Raw genomic sequence first — 17,645 nt, 5'->3', positions numbered from 1 at the left:
TTCGAATAATTTTAAGCTAGCGCCATCACTTACTTAACAGCTAAACTTTCTCGTACACGTTGATTGACTTATACTGTGTGGTTGGCACCTGTTACTACCATAGATTATTGTAGTCACGACTTCTTGAGACATTGTGTATTTTTGAATTGATTTTTTGTTCGTCCCTTCTGTTACTGTTACTTATCATTCAGCCTCTGAAGAAGACCCCCCCCCGGAAATGAGGGAGTCGGTAATATATGGAGGGGCAAGGGTTAATTTGATATAAAGAATCTTGTATTCGTTCGTGTTTTGAGGAAAATGAGACCCCGGTGACGTAATTGCCCCTGGGGCCCGACCTGGCTCTCGATGCAGGTGACAAACCCAGTAAACAATTGTTTTGGAACTTCATTGTATAGGTTACCATGGCAACCTGTTGGCATTATTATCAGCAAAAATCATTTTAGACCAAATGTAGGCCCAATGTTTTATTATTATTATTATTATCTTTATTTGCGGTTCATTGACGTTCCATAGCAGCAAAATAAAAGTGGGTTTCGTTATTAAAATTATTATTGACAAATTCTATTTTTTTACGACTGCTTTCATTACATCACTGTCCTAGTTATATAAGATTTATTTATTTATTTTATATAAGATTTATATAAGATTTCTCAGTTGCCTTGTTACTTTGTAAAACATCGGGCAGAATAGCATGCAGTTTACATTCAAACGAATTAAAAGAGTGAAACTCAGTCAAATTTGAATATAAACAGTTTGAATAAATCGATGGATAACTCTCTATCGATAAAAAAAACGTTCATTATTAACCTTTCGATTTTGCAATCTATAACTAAGAACTCTTAAAAATATCAGAAAAAAAAATACAAGATGTTAATGCAGAGATTCAAGAGTTCAATTTTAATGAAAAATCAACTTGGTAGAATTCTGGAGATAATGCACAGTGACATGCTATCTTTACAGTAACATATTTAGTGAGCGTCTATAGATACCAAAAGCGCCATTGTGACGTCACAACTTAGAAAGTCGAGATTGAATGCATTATGAGGCTTCCCCAGAGAACAGATAAAGACATAGACTTTGGGTGCCTCTTGCATCAAATATAAAGACGGCGTTCTGCCAGTTTTGTATGGAATAAACTATTTTTTAGCTGACCATTATTAGGTGTAGATATTGGCTATTTGCGATCGGCTATGCAAGACGAGCCATTGTTACATCACTACTCGACTTGTTCAGATTTTTTGCAGGACACGGCTTCGTGAGATTATTTACAACGCAACAGTATAAACAAAAAAAGATGCCTTAGCTAGTAGAGATTGAATGCATTATGAGGTTGTAATATCATTCTCCCTATCTTCTATTTCTATGCTTCAAATTCACACACGTATGGATACTGGGAATTAGTTTCGTTGCATCCGACGTCGTGCATATACCCATCATTAGTCATGTACACACAACGTTGCTTTGAGCTTTCATCTGGTTCATCTGGAGCCCAATTAGTATATTCGTTAGATTTCATTGACCACTGAAATTTGCCTTGGCCTGTTGATAAAGCAAAACATAAGTTAGACCAATCAAACATTGACAAATTATAGCAAATTCATTAGTGATCATACTGAGATCAGTGAACCACGAGACCTATAACACCAATACACAAAAACCCAGTAACCAACACCCATATGCATTACAGAAAATAAACATAACAGTAAATGGAGAAAACAATTGAAGCCCCTTTGTCTTGATGATGTCACATTTAGACTTGATCAAGTCTTCGGCCTTGTGTTTGACTCAACATTAAATCGGTGGTGTCACCCATTATGTAATAGAACTTTTCTTAGATACTTCGGGGAGTCGTTCAAAACAGCTTTCGCAAAGTAACAGTAGTTATTCCTTTTATTGTAGTTATTCCTTTCCAAAGTAACAATAAGTTATCCCACTTTTCACTCTACAGCAATAAAAAAAAAAGGTTTCCCTCATATATATAGTCAGGCCATTCCTCTCAGACGCATCCGTATGATTCTCTATTAGTTTACATTGCCACATAATTTTTGTGAGAAGAGACTTCCATGTGTTAAAGCTACTCAATAGAACCATCCATTCTGAATGAAAGAGCAACTTAAAGCCACTACTGACGCCTACAATATCTCTAGTTTCTGTTGGATCTGTGACCTTGTTAAGCCTGAAAGGGATATTCTGGATATCTGAAGTGATAGTTACTCAGGAGCGTAGCCAGGAATTTGCCAAGGGAAAGGCGAAAATGTAGGCAAACTATCAGAGCCGTAGATACGGCATTGCAAACTATTTAAGCGTAGCGCCACAATGAGGTTGGCGCGAAGCGTACAAGAAAAGTTTGGCTGAAAATGCCTCCCAGATCGCTGGAAATGGCATTTCCCAGGCCTTGTAAGTTGCATCTTAGCATTTCCTCTTTTGAAATTACTAGCGATATCATAAAAACATTTAAACAAAATTTTAAAAATATGCTCAAGGGGGGGGGGCGGCTGCCCCCTTCGCCCCCCCTCCTTGGCTACACGTCTGTAGTTTTAATGCAGTGTAAAATATTGGCAAAATAAAACTTTGAATGATGTCATCATTGTACCAAAATTCTGCTGAATTTGTTTTTCCTTATAACATTTTACTCTATTAGACCTATTCAAGTAGGATAATAATATTTCTACAAAACAGTTGTTATTGGATAACAGTTCTAAATACAGAGAACAATAAAAGCTATCTTATAGCAAACAGTACAAATTTATGACGATGAAACAAGTTTGTAATAAAAAAAGTAAAACTTTTGAAGACCATTTATACCGTTTATGCAGTGATGTCATCACAGACCACTCTGTGATCTATTCTATAGGGAATAAATCGAGGGTTTAGCCAGTCAAAAATAAGTTCCATTCGATAAACCATATCTTCAGTTAGAGAAAAATATATTGAGATGGATATTTTCAACTAACATTGTAATATTGTTCTTTACCATTGTCACATTGTCTGCTACCGTAATATCGCTTATTGTTAATATCATAATAATATTAATATTATAATAATAATACTATTCGTAACTACGCGTCTCAAACACGTACCGTAGTTATAACGATAGCCAACCCAAACCTGTGCGATGTCAAGGCTCAGCAGTTGTATACGTAGGAAATCATTTTCAAAGCTGTTGTTGATATCAACCAAATGAAAGCTGAAACTGCTGCACATCTCCTCTGTATCTTCCCAGCTGAGGTTTGCAGAGATAAAGCAGTAAACTGATTCGTCGTAGGTGATGAGCTGTATGCAACCTGTTAATTTAGAATCGAGAACTTTGAGTCATTCTAGACGATGAAACATACATATGTCGAATATGCCTAATACAATGTTTCTTAATCCGATCGAGGTCATGCAACTCCTTGGGGTGCAAGGCAAGACCAAGCCTCGGGGAGGTATATTATACTGAGAAAATGTCAGTTTAATAGCGTCCATCGAAGCTGTTTGGGATATGGGAAGAGTTTTTGTTTTCAATTTCTCAGAGGTGAGAGTTGTGGAAAAGGTTATGACACCCTGGCCTGATATATTAGCAGCCATTTTATAACATACATTTGTAAATATACCAAAATTTGGATATAAAGGTCATCAATATTTTGCCCCAAACTTGCTAGAAAGACCGACATTGTTCAAATTTGAGCAAGCATTTTACTGTCACTCTAAAAGTAGTTACGCACACTGAGGTTTTTAGAGGTCTATTCTGACAAGCCTTAGTTGGAGTGAGCAATATGGATCGCCAGGAGCCTTCAGGAAATTACTTTTTGAAAACCTCTACCAATTTTCAGCGTGCTACAATTTAAGGCCAATACTGATGACCTTTGAGACAAAACTGGAATTGCGTGGATTCGGTTTCCAACCAGATGTCCGAAAGAAAGAGACGTCTGTAGTTCTAATCCATGGGCCGAGTAGGCTCCGTCAAGGTCGAATCAATGAGCCAAGTTGGCTACTTGGCTTGTGTCCACAGCCCGGCATGATGGCCCGGCAACTCCATACCAGTATAGAAATACATCTGAGACTGGTAGTAGTGGATTTTAGTGGTACACAACAAATCAAACTTCACTCTTTTTATCTTTCATTGTATAATACAGTTGATTTAGCTAGCATTATATCCTGCAGCTGTAAGTAAGTTTAAAGTTTCACCTGTAATGGACGGAACGCCCTCCGGTAGTGATTCACCAGTGCTCGTATTAATGAGTCCGTTGGTGGTATCATCGTGGCTACCCACAGTTGTCGTTACTGTGTAGAGTGTAGTAATATCCTTACTGATGCCGTTGCTGGTCTCATTATGGTAAACGTCAGTTGTTGTTTCTGTCTTCGGGGTACCCGGTTTATCTTCACACTGGGTGCCATTCTTGCCAGTAGTTCGATTATTACAACGACACTCGAATGATGTTTGTGTGTTGACGCAGTGTTCTTGGTCACTACATCGCCATCCTTCAAACAGGCATGTGTCTTCTGGATGTTAAAGGAAAATAGCCTATGTGGATACGTACGTAACTGGCAATTAATTTTATTTTACATGTATAGTCTTTTCAAACAATTTGAACCAGTCTGATATGGTGAGGTGAGAGTTGTGGAAAAGTTTAAGACACCCTGGCCTGATATATAAGGAGTGTTAGCTCAGTGGTTAACGCCGGTGCCTTTCAATCATAATCATTCTTATCATAATCATTTTTACCTCATACATCATAGCCCGGTTCGAGTCACTCCAAGATTAATGTTTGTCGTCCAGTTACAGAGTTGTTGACAATTGACAATTCATAATCATGGACGTTAAATATGAAAGTAAGAGACTGACTTCGGTCAGCTTGCGGCTTTGATAAGCCAATGAGCTAAGTTTCTTTGCGAGTTTCTGCTTGCAGGAGGATCTAAATTACATACATATATACATATATTAGCAGCCATTTTATAACATACATTTGTAAATATACCAAAATTTGGATATAAAGGTCATCAATATATTGCCCCAAACTTGCTAGAAAGACCGACATTGTTCAAATTTGAGCAAGCATTTTACTGTCACTCTAAAAGTAGTTACGCACACTGAGGTTTTTAGAGGTCTATTCTGACAAGCCTTAGTTGGAGTGAGCAATATGGATCGCCAGGAGCCTTCAGGAAATTACTTTTGAAAACCTCTACCAATTTTCAGCGTGCTACAATTTAAGGCCAATACTGATGACCTTTGAGACAAAACTGGAATTGCGTGGATTCGGTTTCCAACCAGATGTCCGAAAGAAAGAGACGTCTGTAGTTCTAATCCATGGGCCGAGTAGGCTCCGTCAAGGTCGAATCAATGAGCCAAGTTGGCTACTTGGCTTGTGTCCACAGCCCGGCATGATGGCCCGGCAACTCCATACCAGTATAGAAATACATCTGAGACTGGTAGTAGTGGATTTTAGCGGTATGCAACAAATCAAACTTCACTCTTTTTATCTTTCATTGTATAATACAGTTGATTTAGCTAGCATTATATCCTGCAGCTGTGAGTAAGTTTAAAGTTTCACCTGTAATGGACGGAACGCCCTCTAGAGTGATTCACCAATGCTCGTATTAATGAGGCCGTTGGACCAACCTGAAGCTATCACAGGTTTCATCACAGGAATAATCCCAGGATTCATCACAGGATTCATCCCAGGATTTAGATTCATCACAGGATTCATCCCAGGATTCAGATTTTATCACAGGATTCATCCCAAGACTCACAGGATTCAGATTCAGCCCAGGATTCATCATATGATTCATCCCAGGATTCAGATTAATCCCAGGATTCAGATTTATCACCAGATTCATTCACCGGACTTATTAATGCAGCGGGATGTACGTCGAAAAGTTCTTTCATTTTCATATAAGCTTCGCCCCTCCCTTGGCAAATTCCTCGCTACGCGCCTATCTGACCGCGACACAATTTGTTACTAAATATCACCAACCAGGTCACAAACTTTCACCGCAAGTAGTTTTAACTTTTTTCGAAATGAATTAGCTCGACGGACCGCATCCGTAATGAAAAAAAAAAAAAAATGACGGTAGTACAAAACAAACAAGCTCTCATTACCCATGTGAACAGAAAGTTTTTACCAATAATTTTAATCCATAATTGCGAGTCAAAGGCCAAGTTGTTGCCCTGTAGAGATGAGTCGAGACACATTTTCTCTCCATGATTTGACTGTTTTCACGTCCACCCGCCCCCCCCCCCCACCCCCACACGATGTGCGTAAGAAACTTCAGTATGTACTTCCCTTCTAATTCTACAGCGGTAGTTAATATGGCGCTATACAGATTCATCAGACAAACGCGTGTAGTGACCGTTTCAATCCGGTGATGAAACTGTTGATAAATCTGGATCCTGTGATGAATCCTGTGATGAATCCTGGGATGAATCCTGGGATGAATCCTGGGATGAATCCTGGGATGAATCCTGGGATGAATCCTGGGATGAATCCTGGGATGAATCCTGGGATGAATCCTGGGATGAATCCTGTAATGAATCCTGGGATCGTAAGCTTATTGGACGACTTGTTATGGGCCATGGAGAAACAGCAAGTGACACAAATGTGCTTGATGGACCTTTCGGCTGCGTTTGATACTGTAGACCACAAAGTGTTATTGGAGGTGCTAGGAAATGAATATGGGCTTGGTGAAATATCTTTAGAATGGTTTGCAAATTATCTCTCTGACAGACAATGTTGTGTAAATATCAATGGGTCATTATCATCTTCCAAAAGACTGGATTTCAGTGTCCCACAAGGAAGCCTGTTAGGACCTGTTTTGTACTCGGCATATGCAAGCACATTGCGATACGTCATTCCGGATTCCTTCCAATTACATGGCTATGCGGATGATCATGCAATTAAACAATCGCATAAACCAACCTTCGATGAGGCAAACACAGTCAGAAATGAAATTTCAACAACTATGGGGGATGTGAAAGTTTGGATGGACCAAAATAGACTAAAACTGAACGAAACTAAAACTGAATATATACAAGTTGGATCGAAGAAATTATTATCTAAGTGTGCTTTAGACAGTATTTGTATCAATAACACTACCGTAAATAGTTCAAATTGTGTAAAATATTTAGGCGCATATCTGGACTCTCATTTAACGTTGAAGACTCACATTGCTGCCAAATGTAGAGCTGCCATGGCAGGACTTCGACTTGTAAGAAACATTAGACACTTACTAACCAAGGATGCATGCCATACTATTGTTTTAGGACTAGTGATAAGTCACTTAGATTATGCTAACTCCCTCTATGCTAATCTACCAAATGTTGTTATTATGATGCTTCAGAGAATTCAAAACATGGCTGCCAAACTTGTTCTGAAAAGAGGAAAGGAGGATAGTGCTTCTGAAGCTTTAAAGGAGTTGCATTGGCTTCCCATCAGACAAAGAATTCTGCACAAAATATTAACGCTGGTCTTTAAATGCGTTGTTGATAAATCTGCTCTTCAATATCTTATATCTAGATTCACTTTAGCACCACAATCTAGTAGGTCTCTACGTTCAAATAATATTCTTTATAAACTGATCATTCCACGAACACAGAGGGTCACTTTTGCTTCAAGAGCAATAAGTGTATTTGGCGCCGAGCAATGGAATAAATTACCTAACCATGTCAAACATTCTGAGAATCTTGCAATTTTTAAAAGAAAACTCAAAACATATTTATTTCCTGGCTAATCACTTTTATACTCAATTTTTCAATTTTTGTATTCATTATATTTCATATTTTTGAATTTTTTTTTAGATTTTATATAACATTTTGCATTTTCTATTTTTCTCTTTGTTTTTCATAACAATTGTATATTTTTGTACATTCATCTAGTATATTTTTCTACGCCATTTGAGATCTTATTTTCTTATGAATGGTTTATTCTTTCTTTGTATTTTGTTGTAAAGCGCAACCGAAAACTTTGTTGGGGTTGCGCTATATGAAATTCAATAAATAATAATAATAAATCCTGTGATGAATCCTGGGATGAATCTGAATCCTGTGATGAATCCTGGGATGAATTCTGGGATGAATTCTGGGATGAATTCTGGGATGAATTCTGGGATGAATCCTGGGATGAATCTGAATCCTGGGATGAATCCTGTGATGAATCCTGGAATGAATCATGGGATGAATCATGGGATGAATCCTGTAATGAATCCTGGGATGAATCCTGTGATGAATCCTGGGATGAATCCTGGGATGAATCCTGGGATGAATTCTGGGATGAATCCTGGGATGAATTCTGGGATGAATTCTGTGATGAATCCTAGGATGAATCTGAATCCTGGGATGAATCCTGTGATAGCTTCAGGTTGGTGCCGTTGGTGGTATCATCGTGGCTACCCACAGTTGTCGTTACTGTGTAGAGTGTAGTAATATCCTTACTGATGCCGTTGCTGGTCTCATTATGGTAAACGTCAGTTGTTGTTTCTGTCTTCGGGGTACCCGGTTTATCTTCACACTGGGTGCCATTCTTGCCAGTAGTTCGATTATTACAACGACACTCGAATGATGTTTGTGTGTTGACGCAGTGTTCTTGGTCACTACATCGCCATCCTTCAAACAGGCATGTGTCTTCTGGATGTTAAAGGAAAATAGCCTATGTGGATACGTCCGTAACTGGCAATTAATTTTATTTTACATGTATATTCTTTTTAAATAATTTGAACCAGTCTGATAGTTTTCTTTATGTAATATGTTGCAAATATTACAAGAGCGAATGGTACATACAGTAAAAGAGGTAATGTATGAATATGTATAGAAATATTAAAAAATAAAGTTCTCAAGATAAATGTGCACGCATGCCTTTCTAAAGCATTCTGTATTTAACCGTCACAGAAACTTTATCATAGATTGATAAACATTGATATTTGATGCACACATTATAAATCTATTTGTGTCTGAGGTATACCTTACGTCTGTGTACTAGCATTGCGTGGCAGCCTATCCCATTCCATCGCCACTATGTGTATGGAGGATATGGATATGTGTGTCTGTGTCCGTCTGTTTGTGTGTAATGAGCATGTTTACTTGTGTGACTCATGGGAATTAGTATATTAATTAACTCCCTTACCAATCAAGGCTCTCAATGAGACTTCTCTTCGAGAATTAAATTCTTTGACGTATTTATGGTTGCAAGTATCTGTGCAATCTATTTTCCGGAATGATGACTGTTTAGTATAACTTAGCTGGCCATTGGTCGATGTCCTATCCTGCATAACGAAACACACACCGTTGTCTGAAATAGAGGAGGAAAGTAGTTATTATTATTTTTTTTTATATATTATTATTATTATTATTATTATTATTATTATTATTATTATTATTATTATTATTATTATTATTATTATTATTATTATTAATATTATTAATATTATTATTTTTATAAGTATTATTATTATTATTATTATTATTATTATTATTATTATTATTATTATTATTATTATTATTATTATTACTATTATTATTATTTTTATTATTATTATTTTTATTATTATATTTTTATTATTATTATTATTATTATTATTATTATTATTATTAGTAGTAGTAGTAGTAGTAGTAGTAGTAGTAGTAGTAGTAGTAGTAGTAGTAGTAGTAGTAGTAGTAGTAGTAGTAGTAGTAGTAGTAGAAGTAGTAGTAGTAGTAGTAGTATTATCATTATTATTATTATTATTATTGATGGTGCTGTTGTATTTCAGTCTCGAAAGGTAAAATGACAATTAATATATAACAAGTTAGTCGCCTGATTAAAAACACATTAGACTAGATACAGGTATATATTCATTTTGATAATGTTGCAAAAACACTATATCTTTATATCGTCTTATATATGAAGCGATAGCTTAATAGTTTGACTCCTATGTACTAGGACGCTAAATTACTGTTGTATTATTAATTTTGTTATTATAAAAATATAGGTATAAAAATGGCTTACCATTTTCCGCCGAGGAAAGAGTCACCAGCAAATGATAAATTACTATGAAAGTTAAGCAGCACATCTTAACGAGAGATTATATAGTCACGTATAGCAATAGAAAATAAAAACTACAATCCACCGTACACTATATCCACCACAGACAACCTACAATCAAACGTGTTGTTGAGAAGATATTTGACTACTGTGATATTAAAGCCAAAAATATTCTTTGAAATCCTTTTTAATTAAAATCAAGAAGGCATGAATGATGGTTACATAAGCAACCATGAGCAATGAAACCTACGATCACTATTTTTAATTGTCCCAGGCCTTCTAAAGCAGGATTTTTACTTTATATGAATATAAAAAGAGAAAATTTGAACAAAATGAAAGGGTTATTGATCTGCTTGGGAAAAAGAAAATCGTTCTATGTTCCCTAAGCAACTTCTTATCAATAAACAAAATAGACAGATAAAAAAGAGGTTCGTTTTGTAATGCATTTTTCAGTACACTAGTACATCTCCCAGCAGTGGCGTGCACAAGGAAGGGGGGGGGGAGGCGTGCTCCCCTCCTATTGTCAGTCGGGGCAGGGGGAACTCGGATTCATTCTGGGTATTTTTCATGCAACCCGGGAAGAATTGGACAAGAACTGCGTGTGTAACCCCCCCCCCCCTCCCCCTTTCAACCTTACAAAAGTATTTATTAGCAAAACCCTTAAATTACGGACTATTTTTTAGCCCTCATTTATAGTTTGAGTTTGAGTGTATTTTCACAACAATAAGAGAGGAGTAGTACAGAGTCAAGATAAAACAAGGTGGTGGAGGAGGACTGGAAAAACATTAGCTTGTACAAGCAGTCCCCCTTTAAACAAGTTAAACAGGTACAGATAAACACAATATAACAATAGAGGAAAAGAACAAAGAAAAACAATAAGAGAGGAGTAGTACAGAGTCAAGATAAAACAAGGTGGTGGAGGAGGACTGGAAAAGCATTAGCTTGTACAAGCAGCCCCCTTAAACATTTTAAACAATACAGATAAACACAATATAACAATAGAGGAAAAGAACAAAGAAAAAACAAAGGTATTTAACAACTTACAAGCAATAATGATTTAGAAGGTGATCCTTTAACCTTTTTTTTAAAGGAGGAGATACCATTTGTAGCTTTTATATTGTTATCTAGTATATTCTAGTAATTAGTCAAAATACGAACGGCTCTTTTTTTGTAAAATATTGAAACGGTTCAAGTAAGAAGAGTAAGTGTTTCCCCATTATATTACAATAGGATAGTTGCAAGTGAATAAGTGAATCATACAAGAATTTAATGATATTAGATGGGACGAATATAGCTGATTTTGTATACAATATATCAATTACTCTAGAAATTTTAGAACAAAGAACATCGACATGGAGTTCCAGGTGAAGTTGGAGTTGATACAAATGCCAAGAAATTTGGCTTTATTAACTAGGACAATTTTATTACAATCAATGAATAACTCAACAGTTTACGCTGTTTTCAGCCAAGTTTACGCTGCAAAGGATGAAAACTCATGAAATTGGTTTAGAAATATTTGATGACAATTTATGGGTTTTGAAGAATAATGAACAAAAATCATTTTTAGCTCAGTATTTACTTTACGTGTTCCGGACATGAGGTCTTTATTTTTATAAAGGATACTAGTGTCGTATGCAAATAAGGTAAAGGAGAGTACATATGAGCAGTTATACATAAATCATTTATGTAAACAAGAAATAACAGAGGTCTAAGAATGGAGCCTTGGGGTACACCACAGTTGATATTTCGAAAACATTGAAGAACTGTATTTTTTTGTACCGCCTTGTCACGTTACATGTTATATATATATATATATCTATATATATATATCTATATATATATATATATATATATATATATATATATATATATATATATATATGTGTATATATATATATATATATATAACATGTAACGTGACAAGGCGGTACAAAAAAATACAGTTCTTCAATGTTTTCGAAATAGTATAATAGTATATATCGAAAGTAAATATATATATATATATATATATATATATATATATATATATATATATATATTTATATATATATATATATATATATATATATATATATATATATATATATATATATATATATGTTATTACGTTAAAGTGAGAATAAAAATCATTCGGCAATCGACATTCAGCGTTGTGAGTAATGTGCCATGCATATTATAATATTATAGACCTTATATAAGCACATTCATACACACACCGACGCACACATGCGTTAAAATGTTTACTATCGTATACCCGTCTCTTTTGCTACTGTTTATTCATATGCCTCGTTGAAGTCGATTGCATCCGAGCTTGGCCATATGGTCCTATGCCATACGGTCCCTTAAGAAACAACTCTTTGTAAACACCAAATACACAGGCGTCTTATTGCAACGTCATCGTTAGTTCTCATCTTACAAAATTAGTTTCGTCATCTACCTATATACGACTGTTTGCACGTCTAATTTAACCTGAACGTCTGTATAGGAACAGTGTATTATTTCGTCTAGATTGAGAAACTTTGTTGTCCATATAAAGTATTCACTTTCGTCATGATGACGTATACAAGGAATAGGGATGACTATCTCTTTTCGCTATAAAAAACGGTCTGCTACGTTTTTCGACAAACGAAAGTCTCGACCACGTGATCAAGACAATCCGTCTAGCCTACGCTGTTTGCCTTCGCTGACCGCTCTGAGGAAAACCTTGAGGAAGGTGTTAGGACTTCTTACTAGCCACGCAGAAGATCTCAGACCGGATAGAGAAGAAATATTTACTTCTATGGATTTAATCGGAGGATTTCTCTTATCATGCTCATTCTTTTAATTTTACTATATCTCTAGTTGAAATTCATTATTCTCGAGATATGAAGTGGATTATATATTTCGGATATTGAGAAAATTAATATAGAGACACATACATTTTGGAAGACATCTGGATAACGCAAGTTATAACTCGCCCTGAGAACAGGTTACTTGAGTATCTTTTAGAGGAGAGCTTATTGGTTTGCAATAACTGTCATTCCCGCCATAAACAAACATGGAGATGGATAGCGGTTTCCGTGGTAATATATCGATGAAGAGACTGAATTCGGTGTCGGTACCTGAGGACGATCAACTCACCTTGACATGGGATAACGTAATTGTGAAATATCATCCCCGGCTCACTATTTGGGATAAGTTGATTAACAAGACTCCTGGGCAACCGAAAACCTTGTTAAGAGGAGGTAAGCTAAATCCTTTAAATTGAGTCGGTTTGTTGAAGGCCCATATACTGTAGTAAATATGTATAGCGATTTTAACTCTATATATCACTGCACTGGACCAGTAAAAAACCGTGTTAAGTGCGGTATATCGCCTCTCGTGTGAATGTACAGAACTTGCCCTATACAATAACCTATATATATATATGGACAGCATATATCATAAGAAACTTCAGTATCGAAAAGATTCTCGGCTCTGAATACTTGTAGAGCCGCATGAATGGTGGCAATGTATATATGAATATGACCGGAAGTACAAGTATAGGCAACATGCGTCGTAGAACTGTGTGACGTCGTGAGACGATACACCAATACTTGTAGAGCCGCATGAATGGTGACACTGTGTATAGATGAATATGGCTGGAAGTACAGTATAGGCGACATGCGTCGTAGAACTGCGTGACGTCGTGAGACGGACGATACACCAAAACTTGTAGAGCCGCATGAATGGTGGCACTGTATATATGAATATGACCGGAAGTACAAGTATAGGCGACATGCGTCGTAGAACTGCGTGACGTCGTGAGACGATACACCCATACCATTTCAGAAATATTATTATACTTTCTTTGCCGCCTCTCTTGAAAGAGATCGACGTCACACACTATGAAACGTATACTTACCTGTAACAGGGGAAAAGGGTATGGTTCGTCTGCCGTCTCTCTTAAAAGGGATCGATTTTTCTCCTTAGGAGTGACTAAAGTGTTGGAGGTCTTTATTTATAACTTTCATATATAGAAATCGCAAAAGTCTGTTTTTACAAGTAACCTAGTAAAGAGTAATGAACATACGCCACATTTATACATTCACCATTCGTGAACCATGGGCAGATGGACGTGTTAATCATTGACTAATAAATATCTTCTATTCTGTTCAATAGTTTACGTATGTCCTGCGATTTCATATTCATATTCTCTTACCCGCATATTTGTGGTGATTGTTCTGTTTACTCTGTTTTCTTCTGTTATATATAGAGCATTGTTTAATAATTCTTTCCCCTTTGCAGTTAGTGGAATCGCCAAGCCTGGTACGTTAACCGCCATAATGGGGAGCAGGCAAGTATAATTTAAACTCATTGTGTAAAAGATGAAAGAATCATGAAACCAACAGAGATGTATATATACATATATTATATAGAAAATCTACGTATACTCCAAAAGAATATATTATAAGACAAAAGCAGAAAAATAAGATATGACTTACATTTGACAAATAAGGAGTACTATGTTTTAGCAAAAATATTGGAATTTTCGGGCCCCTGGGACCTTCGTCAGCAATACTTGGAAGTGGAATGAAAGTACAAAATGTAACACAATAAAAATATGACACAAGATTAGTGTGAGTAGCACTGAACTAGTACTATGTAGGAAGCGGATTAAGGAGCAAAGAATAGGAATTAGTTTGTTTTGGGGGGTCCCAAGTCTTTGTCGAAGCCGGTAATGTTAATATGAAAGATTCAATCGATTTTTGTCCGTTTACGCTCAGTTACACATTTGACTAAATTAAGGCACATTGGCGAGTAATCGGTGGTTCCATTTTGTGTTCATAGTAGTCACATGAAAGGAAGCAAATAAAATATTGTGACAAAAAATCGTCTTTCTTTTGAGATGAAACTCAACGTTAAAACAAAACGGCCTACGATCCTTCAGTTTATGGGCTATTTCGAATAGCATTAAGAGATTATCAAATATTCTTAATAAAGGGGAGTGATTCTTCACCACTGACGTTATAGAGTAGGTCTACCCCACTTCTCCCCCACCCACCATCACTCTCTTCAAATGAAGAGTGCCGAGTTACAAACCATTTCTTCTTCTTTGCTTTTAAAGAGTATTAAAGATGTACATATAAGGTTTGTGAAAGCCCCCTTCTCTCTCTCCTTTCTCCTCCTTTCCTTACCCTTCTCTTCCTTATTTTTCCCTACCCTGCCCCTGTCTATTACACTATAGACTAAAGATTAAATGCTCGTCCATCGCAATCGTTGTTACCAAACAATACACATAATTCCAAATTACATCATCTGTAGTTTAATTTGCTCAGTATTCAACTAACATTTTAGGAACCGTGTTATATTATATGATTTTCTAAATGACCCTAATGACGTCATAATTTGTATGAATATTTGTTGATATTTTTTTGTAGTGGCGCTGGAAAGACAACGTTGCTGAATGTATTCAACCAGCGAGAGCTTACCAACTTAGAAGTGCAAGGGAATGTTTTATTGAATGGCAATCCAATGGTTTCCTTGGATCAAAACCAACGAGCCCTGTTAGGCTACGTACAACAACATGATATCCTACCCGGGGAACTAACTGTGAGGGAATACTTACATTTTACGGTAAGTCAGTGCGTTAATTCATTCTGATGCCGAACGATTAAAGAACCGCCATGCGAAACTTCCTTTTCTTTAAAAAAATGAAGTTTTTTAAAAAAAAACTTTAAAAAATGAAGCGATCAGACTGTTACTCAATGTAATCCCTCCGTTTCGTGTGATGTATAGGTAGAATCACTATCAAACTTCAACCCTAAGGTCTCGTTTAATGTTAGATTCTGATGCCGAACGATTAAAGAACCGCCATGCGAAACTTCCTTTTCTTTTCTAATCATTCGTTACTCTCCGCTTGAATCACAAATCTAAAGAGAGGGGGTCAGGTGAATGTAAGCCCCTGGTAATTGTTGTTGGTGAAATGACAATACGACGCATGGAATATAATGTTTTAAAAGAACTGCGTTTCATATGAAATGAACTTTTTGTGCATTGATAATATTCGTAAGTGTTTCCTCACAAAACCATTTCTTTTTTACATTATTGCGATACTGTAATTATTTATGTAAATCAAACATAATTTCATTGTTTTGCTTAAATTTAGGCCAACTTATCTCTCGGGAGTAAGATGCCGAAGACGAAGAAACAGCAACGAGTCGACGATTTATTAGAACAGGTAAAGGATGAGCATGAGTTGATGCACGAATGATGTGAATGAATGAAAAAATAAATAAACGTAAGAATGCATGAATGAATGAATAAATAAATAAACGTAAGAACTAATGAATGGATGAAAGATTGGATGAATGATGTGAATGGTTGGTTCAATAAATGAATGAATAAACGTATGAATGAATGGATGAACGAATGAATGAATGATATGGATGGATGGATCAATGTTGGTATAATTAATTAATTGGTAATTTAACTTCAGTTACGTGAAATGTTGGCATATAAAAAAAAAAGCCTGAGTCAGTCTCTTTCTGTATAATGACAAAACAAAGCACCCCATTTATTTAGTGCAGTCGGCATTTGTGTGATCAGCCGTAAGAGCCGACTGTATACAAACTGAGACAACGAATTTGCTACCATTCACAAACATTATTCTATCTATAGTATTTTCACCGATATACCGATTTTTGAGAAACCCTGTTTATTATATTTATTATTCTGGCAACAAACATGGCTACAAGACATGTCGAAAAAGCTCTCCGTGAGCATCTTGTAATTTGGATATCGCATAGCTCGCTTTTCTGAGCGTTATCCGTTATTTCAGGTAAATTCTAAATGTCTGCATTTGTCTACTGCTTGTCATCCATACCACCCCGGGTACGAACAAGAGGGAGCAAAAGCAAAAGTAGGGAGGCTTCACTATGATTCACAAGCCAGTCAGAACACGTTGGTGGATTACGTAACCTGTGAAAAAAGATGGCGTCGATGACTCGATGGCCAGTCTACTATGGAGTATCTTAAAAGTACAGTGACTACTTCGTTGCAGAAAATAGCTGAAGATTTTAATGGGATGCACGAAACAATCAAAACGGTTGATAATATCATAGAAAATACCTGTTGGTCGAGCTGCGGATATGGAAAAGTAATTGAAATCCCACGGTACCGTATATTATAACGCACAATGTCTTCTAATGTTAGAGCAAAAAGTATCTATGTTGGAACAAGAGAACAAGCAGAAAACTGTACTACTTACCGGAACGTGTCTCTCATCGAAACAATCTTCGGATAGTTGGTTCTCCGTTTCAGAGGACTGGAAATTGTTTGGAAGTTGCCAAAACGGTTTTGCAACTCATCTCGTTAATGCTCCTGACACAAACATTGAGCAGGCCTATATATAGCTAGGGACGAGAAGGTCACCCGCTGACCGAGTCAGACACCTTTTGATAAAGGTTTCCTTCTATCAGGACAAATGGCGTTCAAACTACAACGTGCTAAGTTCAAAGATTAAGAGTTTTTCATCACTGATGGGTTGATCAAACTTGACCTTCAGGAGAAGCGGAATTGGTCCAAGCGGGTAGCTCAAGCACTATATGTGGCTGGAATCAAGCTAAGATTAGCGACTCCACAGTTTCTCGGCGACATCGGAGCATGCGTAATCTCGTTGGAATCACGAGCTTT

General features: G+C 36.4%; 2 protein-coding genes across 4 annotated transcripts in view; one reads left to right on the top strand and one right to left on the bottom strand.

The window, feature by feature from the left end:
- Window positions 1–609: 609 nt before the first annotated feature.
- LOC139959543 (uncharacterized) lies at window positions 610–13,916 on the bottom strand. Its single transcript, XM_071957251.1, has 6 exons — window positions 13,876–13,916; window positions 9,096–9,260; window positions 8,408–8,599; window positions 4,168–4,482; window positions 3,081–3,284; window positions 610–1,539 (listed from the first exon to the last, which is right to left on the bottom strand). The coding sequence occupies exons 2-6, from the start codon at window positions 9,238–9,240 to the stop codon at window positions 1,361–1,363; spliced, it is 1,035 nt and encodes a 344-aa protein (XP_071813352.1). The 5' UTR covers window positions 9,241–9,260; window positions 13,876–13,916; the 3' UTR covers window positions 610–1,360.
- The window catches only part of LOC139959542 (protein white-like), a 23,980-nt gene continuing 18,776 nt past the window's right edge, over window positions 12,442–17,645 (top strand). For all 3 annotated transcript variants that reach the window (XR_011790162.1, XR_011790161.1, XM_071957248.1), the window contains exons 1-4: window positions 12,442–13,216; window positions 14,259–14,307; window positions 15,392–15,587; window positions 16,120–16,191. Coding sequence is in view for 1 of the 3 variants with exons in the window: in XM_071957248.1 (XP_071813349.1) it covers window positions 13,030–13,216; window positions 14,259–14,307; window positions 15,392–15,587; window positions 16,120–16,191 (504 nt within the window). In the remaining 2 variants the exon portion in view is untranslated. The remainder of the gene's footprint in view (window positions 13,217–14,258; window positions 14,308–15,391; window positions 15,588–16,119; window positions 16,192–17,645) is intronic.

Source organism: Apostichopus japonicus, chromosome 19 (genome assembly GCF_037975245.1).
Source record: "Apostichopus japonicus isolate 1M-3 chromosome 19, ASM3797524v1, whole genome shotgun sequence".
Classification (NCBI taxonomy): Eukaryota; Metazoa; Echinodermata; class Holothuroidea; order Aspidochirotida; family Stichopodidae; genus Apostichopus; species Apostichopus japonicus.
The sequence above is the reverse complement of the archived record's forward strand: the minus strand, read 5'-3'. Positions and strand labels throughout refer to the sequence as shown.